Source organism: Peromyscus eremicus, chromosome X (assembly GCF_949786415.1).
Source record: "Peromyscus eremicus chromosome X, PerEre_H2_v1, whole genome shotgun sequence".
Lineage (NCBI taxonomy): Eukaryota > Metazoa > Chordata > Mammalia > Rodentia > Cricetidae > Peromyscus > Peromyscus eremicus.
The window spans coordinates 41,263,506-41,279,873 of NC_081439.1; the positions used below are offsets into that span (position 1 = coordinate 41,263,506).

Below are 16,368 nucleotides of genomic sequence, written 5' to 3' on the forward strand. Positions count from 1 at the left end.
CTCAAACTTCTGCATTTAAAGTGACTGTGAATGGAAACATGAGGCACTTCTTTAGAATTACTAACGTTACTGCTGCCACTTTCCCTCTTACTTTAGCAAAGTCGTTTAATTACATTTTAGAAAGAGTACGAGATGGGGGGGTGCGGAGAAAACTTTTTTAGTCACACAGATCAATCCAATTTTTTCGGAGCTTCAGAATGAATTTTTAAACTTGTTGAACAGAAGCATACAAATCTGTAAGAGCAAGTCAAATAATGTACAAAGCCTCCATTCATTGTGTAGGCAGAATGGAATGCTGGACCCCGGCAGCTCTCTAAGGAATGTTCCTTTGGCTTTGACTGTTCTGCTGGGAACAAGGAGGGAAACACATATATAAAATGAATTTATAATGTCTCTGGCTTATTATGGCAAAATGATAAGAAAAGTTGGCTGTTTAATATAAACTGTCAGTTGCATATTCCAGGCCGCCATTCTTTGAGGTCCCTCCCACATCCACACGCCTGGCTACCATTTAGCAAGCAGTACAAAGTGGCCAATTATGATTATTGACTGTCCAAGTCTGTGCTCTTAAACTCATTCTGTCGACAGAATGTAAGCAAAGTTGGTATTTTAAAGCAGGGCCCATTCCGTTTCTGAGTTTTCTTAGGCTTGCTATGCAACAGGATCAGTGCTGTAGTCCCCGTTTCAAGTTGAAAATGTTGCACAGGAAGACATACCATGTAAAGGTCAGACTTTTGTATTATGATGTTTTTTACGTGTGTCTATACAAATGAAACTTAGTATATACCTCTTGTCTTAATTCTTACCAAGACCCTAACTCTTATCAAGGACTCTTTACCTGCTGAGTCTGAAACTAAGATGGTATTTTTAAATGCTATATTAACTGCTTAATAATCAATGTATGATGATGTAATATGTGTATGATGCCGTAGTACTAAGGTGAATTTAATGTATGTTGTCAAGAAGATGCTCTTGTCTCATAGAACCTCATTAATGTGCTGGTGTTGTGGACCAAGTACAACATTGGTTGTACGTCTCTACAAGCTTTTATGGTCACATTCAACACAACAGATTCATATGTGCATTGAAAATACAACTTGACTCATATTGTAATAAAATGATTACTACTGGGATCTACTTTACAATGTCATTTTATTTCATAAAACATATATCTATGTCAGAATAGTTTATACATGGATTAGAAAAGTTTAGGTTATAAAATGTGCTATAAATGTATTACTTCTAATTCATAAAAATAAGAAATACATTTATTACAACTAATATGATATTCATTTTTAATCTCCATAATAACTTTGTGAGGCAGGACTCCAAGAAAAATTATGCAGGGTGTATTTTGTTTGTTGCCAAATTAGAATTTCTTTTGAACTAATATTTTTTTTTAAGTTCACCAAATTCACATTCACAGCTAGTCTCTTTGTTTGATAATTCTGAATGTGTTTTTCCTGCTGCCCGGTAGGATCTCCAAGGTGAAATTGAAGCTCACACGGACATCTATCACAATCTCGATGAAAATGGCCAAAAAATCTTGAGATCCCTGGAAAGTTCAGATGAAGCAGCCCTGTTACAAAGACGTTTGGATAACATGAATTTCAAGTGGAGTGAGCTTCGGAAAAAGTCTCTCAACATTAGGTAGGCAATGATCGGGTGGGGTGGGGGGATCCAGATGTGAATAAAGATGACAAAATTCTCCTCATTTTCCTAGTACAGGTAGCTAATATCTCACATGTTTATGTAAATCACCCAATTTCAAAATGATTCATTTTATTTTGAATAAATGAATCATTCATTTGCTTGGAATGGAAATGATACTTGAGGGTTCAGGTTAGATTAAAATGGGACTGTTTCATAACCACAGGAGAGATGCATATTAAGACATTAGAGTAAATTTAAATAGGGAGCTCAGCGATCCTAATTTCAGAGTTCTCTCTTGGCTTATCATAGTGTCATACAAAAAGCAATAAAATTAGTGAATGTTTGTTATGGAATTCTCTTTGGCATTACTTTAAATGCATAACCAAAGGACATTCTTTAAAAAGCAGAACACACTATAATTAACAATTTAAAGACACCCTCTCCAGAGTTCCTGCAGCTAAGGAGATTATAGTAATTTTTTATCATTTGATCTCTTAGATTTTGTTGAAGCACATCTTCTGTAGGTACACTAAACCTTTTCATTTTTTACCTGCTTTTTTCTTTGCCCTGTCAGCTTGCTTTGAGAAATCGTACATATTGCATCATTGCTAAAGAAGGTAAAGAGAAGGTCTAGGAATCCTTGTATGGCTGGAATAGGTATATGGAGGGACAAAAGAGCAGAGCAGGTCTGTGAAGTGCCCAGTGGTACCTAACAAGCTGGGAAATACATGGAGGAGAAGCAAGGCTTCCTGCTTTCTAATTGTTTGGGTTTCCTAATCCACTTATTTTTAAAGATATGTTTGTGTTTTCAACAGTGCCTATGAAAGGAGTGGTCATGAAGAGAGGTAGAAAAGGACAAATGAACTTATTAATAGAAAAGAACGTATCCAATAGTGGGAGTGGTTACTTCCCTGAGGTAGTATGACTACAAAAAAAGTGGTTTTCCCCTTCTTTATAGTTATCCTAAACTGTCTGCAATTCCACTATACAACCCTCATAACAAAGAGGAACACCTGAAATTTTAGTAAATTGTAAACACTGCTGTAAAAACTCTACCCACTATGAAATAACAATGCTAGCAACTAACACAGGCTATGTGTTATGTCCCATCCACTGCTCTAAGAATGTCATAGTGTTTGACTCGCATGATGTTATCAGCAATCCTGAAAGGTAGATTTCTTTCTTATATTGTCTTAGCATTTGGAGAAAATGAGGAACAGAGAGGTTAAATAAGTTTCCAAAAGTGACCCAGTTAGCAAGTGGCATGTCTAAAACCTATTCATAGTGAGTCTAGCTTCATCATATAGGCTTTTAATCATCAGAGTATTCTGTAGGGAAGAATAAAGAAAATTTCACAAATAAGTACATCATAATTGAAAAGATTGATTTGAGGAACCGATTTCAAAGTACAGAAAGGATTTACTTTTACAAAGCATTTCTTCAAGATTGTACCCAGCCTCCCAGACTCTCATTTTGAGCTCAGTATACTGCCCATGATTTTTTAAATCTATGTGTTAGTGATGAGTTGGGGGCAGCAAAGGGATATGGCATTTTCAAAAGTAGAGAGGCTCTATTAGCTTTCTATATTTTTAACTTTTAAGAGAGGTCAAAGTGTATGATGGCAAAGGCCACGTTTGTAACATCTGTCCTCGAAAAGACTAAAACATGAGGAGGAAAAAAATGTTTCAATGGATGAGGAAAGGAAACATGATTTCCTTTTGCAGGAAAGAAAAAGAAAGGGACTATAGCTAGAACTCTCCTTATGCCTTTTCTCTCCTTCATGTGAACTTGATGAAATAAAAGAATTGAAGTGGTAAACAGCATTTCAGGCAAAATATGAGCTCTTCATTTTCAGAAATCTCCCATATGCCAACTATTGCAGTTTAATTCTTACTGCCATTAATCAAGCAAAAAATAGTTACCTTAGCTTATGTAAGATGCTGTGAATTATGCAATTTAAATATTCTGATCAATGGTTTGAGCTTTCAAATAGGTCGGTAATAATCTAAAATATATTGTAAGTACTCAGTTATAACAAGCAAGGAATTCTTCATATCCACATACTTTAATTAATCTTAAAACATGAATGGAATAGGGGTATCACTCATTCCATAGCAGAGGCAGAACAGAGGTAGTAATTGGGGACATTATGCAATAACATACAGGAACATTGGGATGATTGTCCATTGGAGTTTTTTTCAAATTGAATGTTACTACAATTAAAAAAAAGTTTCAAAATATACTTGAAAAACAATGCTATTTCTGCAAATTATAGCATATTATATACGATAAAGTGTAGTAGGTTCATTGTTTTGTGAGGGCTTCTAAAACCATAATGTATTTCAGAAAATAAGAGCAAGTTGTGTAGAAATATTCTACCTATGATACAGTTTCTACATATTACTCCGTAGTTCGAAACTTTTGGTCTTGTGCACACATCTTACTCATTCATTTGGTTGCTAACCTCTTCCCTTTTCTGGTCTTCCTGTGCCCCACCCACACTGTGTTTCTTTCTCACCAAGCAACATTCTAGCCCCTCCCAACATGGAACTCTGAGGCAACTAGATTCTACTTACTCATACAGTTTTGATTTCTAGTAGTTTTCTATCTCTCATGAGAGCTGTGTATGGACATGTACTGGTTCTCATGCTTGGAACACAATCTCTCCTCTTATCTTTAAATTTTGACTCAAATTCTACAACAGGTATTTCCCATTCATGCTATTCTTTACTGGTTCTTTCCAGAACTATTCTAATTTACATTTGAAAGACTAAGTATATGGCTCAGTGGTAGAGTGCTTGTCTAACATGAACAAGATCTTTGGCTCAGCCGGCAACACTCTTTCTCTCTCTGTCTCTCTCTCTGTCTCTCTCTCTCTCTCTCTCTCTCTGTCTCTCTCTCTCTCTCTCTCTCTCTCTCTCTCTCTCACACACACACACACACACACACACACACACACACACACACACACACACAGTTCCTTCGAGTGTTCATGAGTTGTTTCACATATGTTGGCTCCCATCAAATTAAATAAAAGATGGTGCCAGGTGGTGGTGGCACATGCCTTTAATCCCAGTACTCAGGAGCCAGAGGCAGAAAGATCTCTGAGTTGGAAGCCAGACTGGTCTACAGAGTGAGTTCTAGGACAACCAGAATTATACAAAGAAACCTTATCTCAAAAGGAGGAGGAGGAGGAGGAGGAGGAGGAGGAGGAGGAGGAGGAGGAGGAGGAGGAGGAGAAAGGAGAAAGAAAGAAAGAAAGAAAGAAAGAAAGAAAGAAAGAAAGAAAGAAAGAAAGAAAGAAAGAGAAAGAAAGGAAGGAAGGAAGGAAGGAAGGAAGGAAGAAAGAAAGAAAGAAAGAAAGAAAGAAAGAAAGAAAGAAAGAAAGAAAGAAAGAAGAGAGGGAGGGAGGGAGGGAGGAAGGAAGGAAGGAAGGAAGGAAGGAAAGAAGAGAAAGAAAAGGAAAGGGAAAAAAACATGTGTAAAGTCAAATTAAGTCTAACAGAATAGAATCCTTTTACACCAATAATTGTTTTGTCTTCTCACGCTTTGGCTACATGACATGTAATTGAGCAAATTGCTTAAGTACTTTAATGCTATGAGACATTAAAATGAAGAAGTTTGACCAGAAACAGATGGTTCAGCTTCTCTTCCAATTCTGCAACTCTATTAAATCTGGGATAATACTTTAAAAACTCAGACAAATTATTGTGTTTGTGTGTAGTGTATGTACATGTTCATGTGTGTATTACCTATGCCTGTGAGTAGATGCACATGTGTGCAGGAGCCTACAGGTGAGTGTCATTGTCTTCCTCAATTGCTCCCCACCTTATTTTTTGAGTCAGAATGCCTTGTTAAACCTTAAGTGCATCAATTTGGCTAGAATGTATGACTACTAACCTCAGGGATTCACCTGTCTCTACTTCCCTGGGTCTGGGATTACAGATACACACCACCATGGTTGGCTTAATATAGGTGCTAGGGATCCATAAAAACATTCCCATGCTTGTTCAGCAAGCACTTTACCAATTTATTCCTCTCCCTATTTCCTTGACACTGATTTGTTTATAACAGTACTAAAAGTAAATAGAATACTTTTGAGAAAAAATTGTTTGAAATTATATAGAACTAACTCATTGTTCTATTCAAGAAAAGTGGATCATTCATTCTATACTCATTATCATATCACATGTTGTCCACAAGATGTACTAATAAGTAAATAGTCAGTGATAGTTCAGTTTCATAGAACAAGATAAAAGATGGAAATCAAGTAATACTTTTACTTATTCATAGAAATTTGTACACACACATATATACACAGACTGAGTAATGAGATTGTTCAATGCTAGGATGATAATAAAGAAAAATGTTTCTCATGCTAAGATCACCTATGTCCACAACCTTTCACTTTGAATTTAAAACTTGTAGGAATTTCAGAAGAGGTCTAGTGAATTTTGTTACAGAAGTAATGTTTATGAAAATTTGTTTAATCTGTATTCAGATTTTACCTACATTACTGTGTGTGTATACATTTTACTATGAGAATTATTTAATGTTCTTGATATAACTTCAGCAAATTTATATTTTATATTTTTATACTTGGCAGAAAAAATGTGTAAATACTATATGAATTTCATGTTTATTAAATTTTGAACATTAGTTTGAGAGACAGGAGCACTAACATATTCTTCAGCAACAATGAATAGCAGTTAGAATAGAGAGGTTTTTTATTTCTATAGAGGAGAACAAAGAACACGCAAAAGGAAGAAGAGACTTTCAACTTTTGAGTGGGAATAAAAGCAACTTGGACACTGAGTATCTCTGACCTTTTTCTTACTCTTGGAATGTTAATTATGTTGGAAGTTGGAGTTCAAGGCCCAGCTGGAAAAGAAAACTGTTTACTTCTCTTTCAGTTTAATTCTGTCTTTACTTAAAGCTCCACAGCTCCCACTTTATTTCTGTAGTTCTTCATTATTTCTGCATCCGTACCTTTTCTTTGTGTCCGCTTAAGTGCTATTGTATCACACAGGGCCACAAAGGACATCCGGGGATATATCACGAGTTCTATAAAGGAAGTCAAAGTGAAGAATGAATTCAATAGAACACAATTTGCTTTAAGACTATATGCTTTTCAGAGTAAAGTTTTATTAAGGATTTCAAACTAGGCATCAACCAAATCACATTTGAAATATCTGTATCTAGAGAAATAACAAGCACTTTATCATGCTGTATAATTCTTAGAGTGCTGTCTCCAAAGAGTTCTTTAAATATCAAGCAGCACATCCCAATACACCTAAAAGCCCTATATTTTACTTAAACCTTATAATTTGTGGAAAATTTTTGTTTTTCAAAGATCAGCACTTATCTTTTTAGAGTCTAGTATCCACCAAGCTCTTGTCTTCACTAATAAAGATTAATAGGGAGTGGGTAGACGCTGTGTGCCTCTTCAAACTACCTCTTTTTATTTTTTATTCAGTTGGTAGGGATAAATAAATTATATTTGACCACTAAGAAGAGGTCATTTTTCTCTGGGATCTAGAATATTTGCTTAAAACCAGGATAGTTAAGGGTTTTTCTTCTCTAAGGGTACTTGTAACTCTCAATTCCCATGTGTAAATATGGCCATATAGCAGATATGCCTCAGCAGTTGTCTTTAGACCTCTAGTTCTGCTTTTCCTCAATTGCAAAGCAGGGTGTTTGAACTGTAATCTCTAAGGCTTGTCTTAATGCTAACATCCTTTGCTAACAACGACAAAAACATCTTTCCAAATACAGAAAACAGCAGCTACCAAATCCTTTTTTTTTTTTCCAGGAGATAGCTTTTCAAAGACAAAAAGAGGCTAATATTCAGAAGTATTTGATAGGCAGTCATTAAAATACAACCAGTAGCTTCTTCCAACATATAAATTACAAATGCCTTAGACATATTTCACAAGATCAACATGCTAAAATAAAATATTATTCAACCTAATACAGTTTCCTTATATTTAGATTGCCTTTAAATCATGACACGATTTAAATCATGACAAGTAACCTTTTTCCTAGAAAGACCCACATATAGCATGAAAGAATTAACTAATACTTTAAGAAATTATTTCTCACTGTTGTTGGAGCTCAGCTCAAGAGCTCTGAAAGCACTTCTTAAAACTGCTGAGATTTGGGGAGCAAGGCCTGGAGATCTGGATTTCAAACACGTTACTCTAAACTCTCATATATACTGAAATTTGAGAACTACAACTTTGAATTATTTTAAAGTGGATACGATTTTCTGACTATCTAAGCTCCAGCCCTTTCCTACAGTCCCCTGTCTTAACCTTATGTCTTCATGTCCCGTCTTCTGGAAGGAAAAGAAAGAAACAGTCATTAGGTACATACTTAAGACAAGACAGGTGTGGTGCTGCACACCATTACTCCCAGCACTCAGAAAGCAGAGGCAGGCAGATCTCTGTAAGTTCACAGAACTGTTTTAAGAAAATTAACAAACATTTTAAATTTTTGGCAAATCCCATACCTTAGGACACATCTCCTCACCTAGGTACTTGACAGTTTCTCATGCATTCTGGTCCCATGTTCTTCTGCTGCTCCTGTTAACAGTCTTGACTGGTCTCTCCTCCTGGCTTCTCACAGCCTTCACATCTCATGCTATGAAATTACTCTTAGATGTTTTAGAATTTAATATCCTCCTTTCACAAATGCCGCCCACTTATGGAACTCAAAATGGTTCGTTGACTGACAAATGATCAGTCAGTACCATTTAACCTAGAAGTTTTGTTGTTGTTGTTTTGGTTTTTCAAGATAGGGTTTCTCTGTGTAATAGCCCTAGATGTCCTGGAACTCGCTCTGTAGACCAGGCAAGCCTCGAATTCACAGAGATCTGCCTGCCTCTGTCTCCCTAGTGCTAGGATTAAACGTGCGTGCCACCACTGCCTGGCCTGGAAATGTGGTTCTGATACTTCCATATAACCAGAGCAGCGGCCTGTGATCTCACCAGAGGCAACCTGCCCTGCGATGAATTCTCTTTTGGAATGTTCCACTACATTAGTTTGTTTCAAATACTAAATAAATGGAAGACAAGCATTGGACATCCTCATTCCCTTCCCTCTTCTTATTGCAACCCAATGCCTCATGCAACTTAAAGACACACCATAAATACTTATTTAGCCAGTGTCTTTTCTACTGTTGACTGCTATTCCATGTGCCTCTGTCTGCCTACCTTTCAAAATATCCTGTCTGATCGTTTCTTTCACCTTTCATGCGACTAAGCTGTAACTTTCAAACTTTGCAGAGAATCTTTGTGCAGTACTCATTAGATTTCTTAAGTAGCTAGAATCTTGCATAGGGAATTCCCACTTCGGTTTGTCAGGAGACAGTGATGGTTGTAAGAGAAGGAGGAAATAGAAAACTAAAGAACTGACCTCTATACCAAATACAATCTGCATGTATTCTTACATTGTACTCATGTCATGGTATGATATGGTTAACTGATTGTATAACAATATCATTAAAGACTTGAACCCTTTAGTTTCTTTCACTTGTAGTAAAAGTTTACATTTTTAATATAGTTGTATCATGCATTATAGAATTGACGTTCTTACAGATTGGAAAAGTATAAAGATGAAAGAAAATCTTGCAAATCTAACCCTGAACGACAACCTGGTTATCATTCCATATATTTCCATGCAAGGTCAAGCATGTGCTTACAAATGTATACCTAGCTACATACAAACATCTTACGAAAAAAGAAAAAAAATGCATTTCTTTTTTGTAACCCACTTTCTCATTTTCCATATGCATATACATTTGCCTGTGCCATCATACTGAATATTACATAGGAGTTCATTATGTGACATTACTATCACAGAAGTAATAAATTCCTTAGCATTGAATATTTACACTGTTTATGGTTTATCACAATGATAAGCAATGCTGTAATTAATACTTCTATAACTATAACTTTGTGAGTTTCTCCAGTTGCTTTCTTCATATTCCTCAAATTGAAGATTTATTTGCATGTTTTAAAGACCTTTATGACTTCATTAGAGTATCTTTTGGAAAATCTGAAACAATTTAATTTCAGTAGTAAATGCATACTCTGGTAATTCTAAGGTCAGAAAGAGAGTTATATTGGAAATTTCCGGCCAAGTCACTGAGCAGATAAGGGAAATGTTCTTCTACCTGCCTGCTTTGCATTAAATTTCACGGCAGCCCTAGAGACTTTAGTGTGTTTATGTTATAGGCAGCATTAATTTTATGAATTAATTAGTGTTTGCTGATCAAATGTTAGTGATGCAGCATGGTTGCAGATTGACCTGAGGAAAAAGCACTGTAACTTTCTCCTTTGTTTTCTGGATGATGATTTATTTTATTAATTTAGTTTCTCCTCCTCAAATGAAATGTGGCACAGATCATTCATTTGTATATTCCTACATGGCTTCTAAGGATTACCATGTTCTAAATACAGCTGATAGTAAGAGACTTAGTCTCCTGCATAAATTATTCATGTTTGGAGGACACTATCTCTTCCATGGGAGTTTTTGTCTCTGCACATTTCACACAGAGGAAACAATAAGAAAAAAGGTTGGAACTTGGTGAAAAACAAATCCCAGTTGCAGAGGAATAAAAAAGGGTAGAGGAACAAGAGAAGCATATGAGGAGTAAAGCAGAAAGGACCAGACACAAGACGGAAGGAGGCAAAGGGAAAGGCTGCCCAGGGTGTAAGAAATGGAAAAGTCGAAATGTGGGGAGAGACATTTCCATTCCTCAAAGCAGAAAGAATTCCAGTGTGAGTCACATGAAAATCAAGGGGTTTTATTAGTCACTGGGTCTAAGTCTTTTTCTACCAGAAACATTAAAAATCAATGGCTGAAACAGGATAGGAAAACATTTTATTCCCGCTTGCAGGCCATGCCAAAAGTCTCAGAATTCTGTATGTGGAAAGAAACATATGGCAGAATGTGGCCTTGCCTCCAAATTGTCATTGGAATACTCCCACCTTGTTTTATGACTCGGAAAATCAGGTAGCCAGATTTTTACTGAGAGCTATGATATATAGCTCACAATTGGTGTGTATTATGACAATATCCAATCAATGCAATGGAATGAACAGATTCATCAATTACACTCCAAGATATTCTGACACAGCATGCTCCTGTTCATTTTTAGGTCCCATTTGGAAGCCAGTTCTGACCAGTGGAAGCGTCTGCATCTTTCTCTTCAGGAACTTCTTGTGTGGCTACAGCTGAAAGGTGATGAGTTGAGCCGGCAGGCACCAATCGGCGGTGATTTTCCAGCAGTTCAGAAGCAGAATGACGTGCACAGGGTAGGATGATTTAGAGATTAATGATTTATGCATAAAAAGCATTACATGACTATTTTTAAATTGTGTTTAATTAAAAAATTGAATGGGAGAGAAATATCTTAGTCATTTTGTCCATTGATTAATTATAAATAACCCATGCCCTTTATATTTTAAATGTCAAAAATATCTGAATCAGTAATATCACTTTTGTCTGTTTTTAAATTCTCCTGATCATGAAAAATATTGAATATTTATAAAAGTAGACAGAACATTTCAATAAACACTGATGTGCTTTTCAAGATAAAAACAATCCTCAATTCATAGACTGTCTTATTTCTTCTATGCTTCTATTCATTCCCTTGTCATTTTGAAGCAAATCTCAGTCATATTCCATTTATTTTAGGAAGTCTCTCAAAAAGAGAAGGATTTGCTTTTTGTAAGTAAATACAGTAATATAATACTATAAAATAACTAATTATATCATATCAAATATCCATAAATATTCAATTTTTCTCACATATATCAATTTTTTAAGTTCTCTGTTTTATTTTAATAATCAAAATAAGATCCATATATTGCATTTAGTTAATTTTTTGGTGTAATAGTTGCATAATTTCTCCCTTACATTTCCTGCCTCCAAACCTTCACATATACCCTTCCTTTTTAATCTCTTAAATTCATGGCCTCCTTTTTCATTAACTTGTTACTGCATGCTTTTGTATATTTTTTTCCTACATGCAATCTGCTTAGTCTGTATAATGTTACTTGTATGTGTATTTAGAGCTGAGCATATGTACTGGATAACCGATTGATGTGTTTCTCTCTGGAGAAGACTATTTATCCCATTCTTAGCATTCCTTAGTTTCCTGTCATTCTTTGTGTGGGGTTGAAGCCTTGTGGGCTTTCTCTTGTCCCTTTTGGCATATCTATTGTCATTCTTGTTCTGCTCATATTTAGGCAGTCTTGTCAATGAGACTTTACAGGTGTAGCTTCTAATATGACTAATTGATACAATCTCACTGCAAACTCCCTGTTCCTCTTGCTCCTCTACTCTTTCCACTCCATCTTTTTCAGTGTTTACTGAGCCTTTGGTAGAGGAGCTGTTTTGTAGGTGTATGCACTGGGAGGCCCCAACAACTCTGCATTTGGGTTAGTTGTAGTCTTCTGTTCTTGTCTCAGTCTGTTACTAAGAGATCTTTTGGTTAGAGGTGAGAACTACAGTTGTCTGTGAATCTAACGATAAATGTTTAGATTGTTGTTAGGGATTACAGTCGTTTAGTAGTGTGGTGGTTGTATTTTTTCTTCCACAATTCATGACTTCACTAGCCCTGGGTAGTTAGACTGTTTACAATACCAAATATGGTTCCCTCTTGTATAGCATGTCTTAATTCCAATTGTAGAGCTTTAAGTTACTGCCAAGGCAGACATGTTACTGCTAGACCCTTAAGGTTATAGAGCCATGCTGGTCATTGTTGTGGTTCATAAGTGATATGTGTGTGTGTGTGTGTGTGTGTGTGTGTGTGTGTGTGTGTGTACATGGCTGGATAGGAGTGTTGGTTGTTTCCCTTTTTTGGAAGATTTCTTGTCTAGTCTTCAGGGAAGAGGCTTTCAGGATAATTCTAGGTCATGGAACACTGGGCCCTGTTTCTGAAGTGCATGGCATCCTCAGCAGTAGGGAATTACCTTCCAAATCCTGTGGGAGCAGCAAACAAAAGCAATACCAATAGCTTGTATGTTTTGCACCTCTCTTGGACAACCCTGACTATTCTGGCTAGTATTATGTCAACTTAACACAAGCTAGAGACACTAGTGAATAGGGAGCCTCGGTTGAGAAAAAGCCTCCATAAGACTGAGCTGTAGCTAAGCCTCTAGGGCATTTTCTTACTTAGTGACTGATGTGGTAAGGCCTGGGCCATAATGGGTAGGACCACCCCTGTGCAGGTGGATGGGGGTTCTATAAGAGAGCAAGCCGAACAAGCCATGGGGAGCAAGGCCAATAAGCAGCACCCCTTTGTGGCCCATCAGATGCTGCCTCCAGGTTTTAGCAGTTCATGAGTTCATGTCTTGACTTCCTTCAGTGACTGTGGTATGGAAGTATAAACCAAATAAACTGTTTCCTCCCTACTTGCTTTTGACCATGGTGTTTTATCATAACAATAGTAACCCTAACTGGAACATGGACCAACAACTCAAAAGAGAGCTTCTCATGTCTGATATTGGGGTTTTTGTTAGGCAGTCAGTTTCTGGGATGGAACATTATCAGCCCCAACTTATTTATTAGCTTCCTTTCCTCACCAATTTTATACCATTTATATACTATTTACAAGCTAAATATCTCTCTAACGTTCAGACTAATTAGTAATTCCTTCCCTAGCATCTTTCACCAGTGGCCAATTGTTTATTTAGTTTTTGTTTTGTTTTGTTTTTCGCATTTCTGTCTTCTCAAGCAGGTTCTGAATGGGGAAGGCAAAAATTTAATATTCTTCACATTTTAAAACCAAATAGCCTAGTGGAATAGCTGATGCATAGTAGATACTGATAAGTGTTTTTATTTTCAAATGGGAGTAAAAGGTCCATGCACAGAAATGAATAGTCAGCAAAGATAAATTACCATCAAATGACAAACCTTGATAAAATGGTAACACTTCTATATGTTCAGTCTTTGAAAGAAAGATTTCAGCCAATGGTAGCATCTTCAAGAAAGGTCAGAGGCTCAGTTATTGCAGAGAAGAGGAATAGAAATTTACAAAAAGAAAAGATATATGATGACCAGGAGGTCTTTGAAAGACAATGCTAAAAAAGCTGTTTCTTTGGCATTTCTTTTTATGTGATTCAGATTACTAAGTCTTTGTAGCAAGTTGAAATTTAATACTGCTACACTTGTAAATGTCCTAATTTTGAAACATTCATTGAGAAGAATGAAATTTTTTGTTTTGTAAAAAGATGTTTTTTACACAATGTATTTTGATCATATGCTCTCCCCTTCCCTAAACTGTCTCAGATTCTCTTCAACACCCTACCAACCCAAATTCATATTTCTCTCTATCCCAAGAAATACACAAAGCCCCACAATAACCAAAACAAACTTAAAAAAGAGATAAAGAATATGAAAACAAAGTGCACAAGGAAAAACAAAACAAAACAAAAAAACATGGGGTCTTTTTTGTGTTGATCATCTACTCTGGGGCATAGGGCCTGCCCTGGATTTTGTTTGATATACCCAGTGTCACTCCTTTGGAAAAAATTTCCCAGGAGCTATCAATTGCAAGTCACTTCTTGGATAAGGGTAGAATTTTTGTCTACTTTTCCTTTTTAGTGTGGGATTTTGTCTGATTTGAACCTGTGCATCTTGAGGGTGTTGTCACATTCTCCACAAAAGTCATATGAATACCAGTCCTGTTGTATCTGAAAGATTCTACTTCCTTGGAGTCACCCTCTACCTCTGGCTCTTATTATCTTTCCTTCTCCTCTTATGAAGAGAACCATAAGCATTTTAAATAGAATTCATGGTATGATATAGTAAATTGAGTCTGAATTAGTATATAAAATAGATAATTTTATTATAGGTCCAAAAGCAAAAGAAAATGAATCATTGGGAAACTGCACTAGTAGTAAATAAATATATGTAGATGGTGACTACTATTTTGTTCATCAGTGAAAAGACAGAGAAATTGGTCAACAGAATTGCCATGAGCCCCTTTTCCAGCATTTTGTTATAACTACTTCTTTCTTGTCCCTGGCTACTACTTGGTCTGTTAGCTTACTAATTGAGCTAATACTGCTCAAATGCTTGGACATAAATTCTCAGTCTCCATTAAAAAATTGCAGGAAAGACATATGTGTTGAGAAAATGGGGGTGCTAGAGTTAAAAGTGTGCTGGAGTTATGGATCACTCAGATGTGTGCCTCTGGGTTTTAGCCCACTTATCTTTTCTCATTTGCTACAAGTTCCTCTAGTCTTCCATGTTTGCCTTCTTTCAACTATGACTCAGATTCAGTCATCAACCATTTGAATAACTGAATATCCTTTTGTAAAGTGTGTTGATCTGTTTTGACACATCTTAACTTGTGATTTGGCCCAATGCACAACTGAGCTTCTCTTGGTATCTTTAGGGTGGTGGCTATCACAAAGCCTTGTCCTTTCTCAGGGAATCTGTCACTCCCCGGTGTTGATGAAAGCACAGTTTATACCCAGTTTTACTCTACAGTAGCTCTGTCAGAGCTGTACTACAAAGGTTTACCCAGCAGTTACACACTTGCTGCCTGGATAAAAAGAATGAAGCAAGATCTTTTGAAGCGGGATTTTCTGTCAGAACATCAGAACTCAGAATGAGAAAATGGAAATGCATTCAGTATAAAACTCCATCAAAATGTAGTCAACAATACGTTTTGATTTCTACTTTTATTAAACATTTGTTTCTCTTCCATGTTTCCAGGATCACATTTCTCTGGTTCTTTATTAGTTTAGTGATTCAATTGCTGTTTATATGACTGCTGGGCTGGATGTCAAGATGGATCACTTGTAATCATAAATTTATTCCCTGTGCATTTTCAGTGTCACTTTTAAAAATTGTCTCTTTACTATCTGCGGTAAACTATTAATGCCTTTGAAGACTGCTTTTGATGGGAATCAATCTCTCTCTCTTTCTCTCTCTCTCTCTCTCTCTCTCTCTCTATCTATCTATCTCTATCTCTATCTCTATCTCTATCTCTATCTCTATCTCTATCTCTATCTCTATCTCTATCTCTCTCATCCCAAGTGTGCAGTTTTCCCCCTCCTTTCCATTCAGCCCTTCTCCCTCACCTCACCTCTGTCCTCCGCATCCACTCCTCCTCTGCTTCTATTCATAAAAGGGAAGGTCTCGCATGGATATCAACAAAATATGACATACCAAGTTGCGGTAATATGGCTGGGCACACACCTTTAATCCCAGCACTCAGGAGGCAGAGGCAGGTGGATCTACAAAGCGAGTTCCAGGAAAGGCGCCAAGCTACACAGAGAAACCCTGTCTCGAAAAAAAAATAAAAGTTGCAGTAACACTAAGCATATATTAAGGCTGTACAAGGATACACAGTATGAGGATAAGGTCCCAAAGGCCAGTAAAACCATCAGAGACACCCCTACTCCCACTGTTAAGGGTTCTACAAGAAGACCAAGCTACACAAACTGTCACATACATGCATAGGCCCTAGATAAATCCCATGCAGGCTCCTTGGCTGTCAGTTCAATTTCTGTGAGAGAACCTGAGCCCAGGTTAGTTGATTCCATGGGTTGTCTTGTGGTGTCCTTGACCCCTCTGGCTCCTACAATCCTTCCCTGTCCTCTTCCACAGGATTCCCTGAGCTCTGCCTAATGTTTGACTGTTTCCATCAGTTCTTGGATAAAGCCTCTATGACATCAACTGGGCTAGGCAACAA

At 36.7% G+C, this 16,368-nt stretch overlaps 1 protein-coding gene across 8 annotated transcripts in view; it reads left to right on the forward strand.

Moving 5' to 3' along the window:
• The window catches only part of Dmd (dystrophin), a 2,092,376-nt gene that overhangs the window by 1,696,243 nt on the left and 379,765 nt on the right, over positions 1 to 16,368 (forward strand). For all 8 annotated transcript variants that reach the window (XM_059250112.1, XM_059250109.1, XM_059250111.1 and 5 more), the window contains 2 exons: positions 1,478 to 1,650; positions 10,816 to 10,972. In XM_059250112.1, the coding sequence (XP_059106095.1) occupies positions 1,478 to 1,650; positions 10,816 to 10,972 (330 nt within the window). The remainder of the gene's footprint in view (positions 1 to 1,477; positions 1,651 to 10,815; positions 10,973 to 16,368) is intronic.